The 5,000-nt window shown below is 37.9% G+C and overlaps 1 protein-coding gene across 4 annotated transcripts in view; it reads left to right on the top strand.

Moving 5' to 3' along the window:
• The window catches only part of LOC122265253 (very long chain fatty acid elongase 7), a 304,329-nt gene extending 300,056 nt beyond the window's left edge, over positions 1-4,273 (top strand). For all 4 annotated transcript variants that reach the window (XM_086556704.1, XM_043034467.2, XM_043034466.2 and 1 more), the window contains exons 8-9: positions 36-164; positions 611-4,273. In XM_086556704.1, the coding sequence (XP_086412830.1) occupies positions 36-164; positions 611-970 (489 nt within the window). In that variant the 3' untranslated portion in view covers positions 971-4,273. The remainder of the gene's footprint in view (positions 1-35; positions 165-610) is intronic.
• Positions 4,274-5,000: the final 727 nt, after the last annotated feature.

Below are 5,000 nucleotides of genomic sequence, written 5' to 3'. Positions count from 1 at the left end.
TTACTCCTACTGACTTGGCGCCCTTCTTTTTCCAGCTTTGCTTCACCGAGTGCAAATACCCCCGTGTCTTCATCTGGTGGATTGGAGGCCACGCCGTCATGTTCTTCTTCCTCTTCTCGGACTTCTATGTTAAGGCTTACTTCAAAGGAGCTGCAAGTGTAAAGGTAAGAACCTGGCCTGTGGTCTGAATTTGTCATTGATTAGAATTGATCAAAGTAAACTTATTGGTTTTCTTTTCTTCCAGCCATATATGTAAGGAAAGGATGATATTGTTAATTTGATTGATTATAAAGAGTTTTGCCATTTACATCTCGTCTTTTTGCCATCTCTCTCTCTCTTTCTCTCTCTCTCTCTCTCTCTCTCTCTCTCTCTCTCTCTCTCTCTCTCTCTCTCTCTCTCTCTCTCTCTCTCTCTCTCTCTCTCTCTCTCTCTCTCTCTCTCTCTCTCTCTCTCTCTCTCTCTCTCTCTCTCTCATGCATTCTCTTCTTTCTTAGCTTTGAATATTTTCTTTCACTCTTAGGCTACCTCTTCTTGTTTGGATTTTATTGTTCTCCCCCCCCCCCTACCCCCATTGAAGGTGTGCCCTCTCATGCTCTCCTTCTGTCCCCAGGCCATCGCCAATGGAAAGTCAAGACTTAATGGATACACCAATGGCTACCTCATGAATGGAGTGACCAAGCTTGCCAATGGCTTCTCAAATGGCCACATTAATGGATACACAAAAGTCATGACTAATGGTAAGTCCAATGGACATGCCAATGGGCATGCCAACGGACATGCCAACGGACATGCCAATGGCCACGCTAATGGCCATGCTAATGGACATGCCAATGGTCATGCTAATGGCTTTGCTAATGGGCATGTGGCTAAGGAGACAAATGGCCACGTCCCACAGGACGCTGACTCCACCTCCTTCCAGACTAGAGCACGCCGGCTGGTATGCATGAACCCCGAAGCACTTTTAGAATGAGCCAAGCCCCTCCCACTACCTCACACCTGAAGGCCAGCCCACAGAAGCAGCATCTCTACTACTGTGAATGAACCCATTCATCGTCGCAATCACTCGGCACCTGGCCAATTAACAGCAAAGCGGTTGCCTTGGCTTCTCCCCTTCCCCAGCCCCCGTCTCCCCTGCTCCTGTGCTTAGGGGAGCCTCGTGCACAAATAGCAGTTCCAAGTCCAAAAGATAATATAAATGTCACAGTTAAATAGCCAGAGGATTGCCAGAGTGTTTAAATCCTTGTTTTCCAGTTCGGTTTCCATTTTGTAATTTAGTTAAAGAAAAGTTATTTTGTATTTTCTTCTTCCTCTCAGTATGATGCTCAAAGCAATAACATTTCCTTGACAAAACCTGTGTTTTTCTAGTTAACAGTCTTATCAATGTTCATTCTGACAGGATATTTATTTTGAAATGTCTTTCAAGACTTTGGTAAGCATTTATGCATGGAGATGTCTGAAAAGGCCAACTGAATGTTGAGTAGAGGTGAAATTGTAGCCTAAGAGAATCCTAAGCTAAATTTGAAATTAACCTCCCCAGTGAAACTGATAGGTGCTCCAGAGAATTTGATGGTGGTGAAAAGTTTTGTCTAAAACCAAATAAGTTGATACTAATAAAGTTTGAAAATTGCCTCTTCAAATGTGAGTATGGCAAACAAAAATCTGTGTAGGCTTTAAGGATTTATGGATAATGTTACTAAGCTGGAATTTATAAGATTACATCAAACTTGTGTCATGAAGCTCTGCTGTAGATGTGTGAAGTCTCTCTATGTATTACATAAAATAGCAAACAAAGCTTCTCTTTTTTATGGACTTGCGTGAATTTCATTAAATGAAAGAAACTTCACTTGTCACATGTTCTGTAACTTTAAAAATGGTCAGGCAAAATAATCCAAAGCATATATTGTGTCAACTAGTTGTCTTGCTGTTGAGCTGTTAAATAAGGAAAATTATCTTGTAAAGAGAAAAAGAGTAATGTTAAAAAAAAGATTGTGACTAATTTCAAAAAATTTACAATCAGTTACTCATATCAGTACATCATAGCCCTAAGTGTTGATGCACTACAGATTGGAGTGAACTGGACAGAGCACAACTGCAGGCATTGATCCTAATGTCCATCACTCTCTATTGGTGCCTTTTTCATTGTTTATTGAAGGTCATGCTCACGACCTCTCCAGCAACCATAGCAATCCCTGCCATATTAATTTAGGAAATGGGTAAGAAGGTAGTGTTAATTGTGCAACTTATTTTTGTACACTGTATGGACATGAAGTCCAGGAGAAATGTGATAATAGCAGTGAATCCAACTTGATGGTCAATTTTAAGCTCTTGTCCATTCACTTGTTTCATCGTGTGTTGACTTTGTGCGCTTTGCCACAAGGTCGAAGATAACAGCAACTGCTCTTTACGTAAACTATTGTCCTGAGGATAATGGACATTTCATTGTCTTCATTGATGAAAAGTTAAATCTATGAATACCTTTGGAAATTTGATAATGGTAATTAGACTATGATAATAATCACTGAGTAATGGAATATTCTCAAGCCTCTGTAAATCTATGGGCTTTTTATGTCTTTATTTTTATTCTTTTTATTCTTACTTTTTGCTAAAACTAAACAAACAAAAGATTTGCATAGTTCTTGTTTTAGGGGTAAAAACAGCTAAATTTTCAAGGGTAAACATGAGTATATGAAGAAAAAGTATAGTACCATCTAAATATCATCACGAAAACTTAGGCAGGACTTGAGGTGTGAAAGCAGGATATCATTGTCCAGCACAGCAGATCATAGTGTGAATTGTGTGCCTTAGAGCAGTTAAAAGAGGGTCTTTGACCTGTGTCAGCAGAGTAGATTTTGAAAATGAGCACGTCTTAAGTTTTATTTTTAATGTTTTTACTTTCAAAATTAGGACTAAGAATATTTTATGTAGTATCATTTTTCCTCTTTTTCAGAACATTTAAAGAGGCCCTTATTAATAGAGGTGATGTGGGTTATTGCAATTGTAAAATTTTATGTAGTGGCACACAATTTGATGTTTGTTCATAGATATTCTCATCAAGGCCAGAGACCCAAGCTGACCTGCATGTGTTCAGGAACTTCTGTCTCTTGACTTGAGAGAGGTGACAAATTCTCCAAATAGTAATAAATGTCATATTAACAAATCACATCACATCAAAGAAAGCTAATGTTCTTACCCAGTGAGCAAGGCAGAAGCAAGTCAGGATCTATTCTTCTTATCCCTTAAGTATATCTTTTGTTTTGGCAACTATTGCTGGCAGCACAGAGCTGTAAGTGTAAATTGATATTTTATAATAATTACTTATATTGTTTCTTGATCCTTCTTTCACCTCTGAATCAAAGAACAACTGCCGTTTTCAAGAAGTTTACGTTGTTAGTTTATTAAATGATTAATTTGTTCTGGGCCTCTGTGCGTAGGAACACATGCTCCGCCTTCTTGCCTGACTGTGCTGTTCTTGCCCTTTCGATGCATATTTCAATAAGGACTCGATTCTCGTGAGTCTGTGTGTGAAATCAGGTGAATGTTATTTTTTACATATGTTTCTATCTAGTTTTTGTTTTCTATAAATATATCTCTTGTGACTTGACTATTTATTTCTAGACACTAAACACAAAAATGCAAAAAAAAAAAAAAAAAAAAAATTAAAATAATAAAAGAAAAAAAAACATTAAAAACAAGTATGTTGGCTCAGAATTAATCATTTGATCCAGAAAACATTGAGGTTGTAGTACTAAATTCCAAATGAAAGGGTTGTTGCAGGTATATCCAAAAGCCTGAGAACTCCACAAATATTTTGTTGAAATTCTTGCCTGAATCAGCGTGCTGCATAAACTCTATTGTTGTCTGTGATTTTTTTTTTCTTTCTTTCTTTTTCGACTTTTCAAAGATTCTTTCTTTTTTTCTTATAAAATGCCACCTTGCTATTATTTCTCTCTATTTCTTTTCTATTATTCCAGTCCTGTACATTCCGTTACTGCCGTTTCGTGTTTGTGTGTGTGTGCGTTTTGCATGTAAGGGGAATCAAGCAGTTCACTCAAGGTGCAAGAAGACCAAAGTTTGTCTCGTCTTTATAGTTGGTTGGAGAAGGAATTAAGAGCCTGGAGTTTCTCAAGTTCAGTTGCCAATTCAGTTGCTTTACTTAGATTATTTTAGGCTTCCTTAAACTTCGCTAACTGACAGGCATATGTGTTGTTAAGTGCAGATGTGAATGTTTTGCAATGAGAATTTGTATATGTAAAACATGTTCATTTTTTGTAAATCTGTGTTTTCTTTCAACCCTCTACAGTTGAACTCATAATAGGTCTTGGGACCTCAGATATCTCAGACATGATAATACCATTTATATGAGAATCTCCCCATTCTTAAATTATTATTCCTCAGCACGTAAGTAAAGAAGATTAACCCACTGTGGACGGGTCCTGACGATGGGCATAATGACATATAAGACGTTGGGGGATTTTGGATCACTGTGCTATTCTATTGTACTATATGTAATGAGTGAGTGATGATGACAATTGCTATCATAATTACTAGAATTGCTGTAATATTAAGCAAAACGTATTTCACCTAAAATCCAACACCTAAATGGCACCACTTTCTCCTCGCCTAGCAAGCACTATCTTTATAGAGTGACGGCACACAGCAAGTTGCCGATCTCTTGCTCTAAAGTACTAGCAGTGAAGGATGTGCAGGCAGAATGAGAAAAGGAAGGTGACTCAAACCATGTCTGCAATGTGCCCCTGTGCCAGTAGGAATGCCTTGCACTGTGGCACTCAGTCATAAGCACAGGTTTCTTTCCTCTTCCCTACCTCTTCATGTTATCTTCAATGTGAATGATTAAATTTTTCATATTCATTCATGGCAGTCACGAATAGGAAAAAAATGAAGTTTTTTATCCTCCCATAAAACAGCATAGGGTCCCATATACTACAATTTCAGTCAACTGCAGCATTGATAGAGCCTGTTGTATGACACATTTGTCTCAA

This window comes from Penaeus japonicus, unplaced genomic scaffold (genome assembly GCF_977035675.1).
Source record: "Penaeus japonicus unplaced genomic scaffold, GWHDUDI00000001_assembly GWHDUDI00000033, whole genome shotgun sequence".
Classification (NCBI taxonomy): domain Eukaryota; kingdom Metazoa; phylum Arthropoda; class Malacostraca; order Decapoda; family Penaeidae; genus Penaeus; species Penaeus japonicus.
The sequence above is the reverse complement of the archived record's forward strand: the minus strand, read 5'-3'. Positions and strand labels throughout refer to the sequence as shown.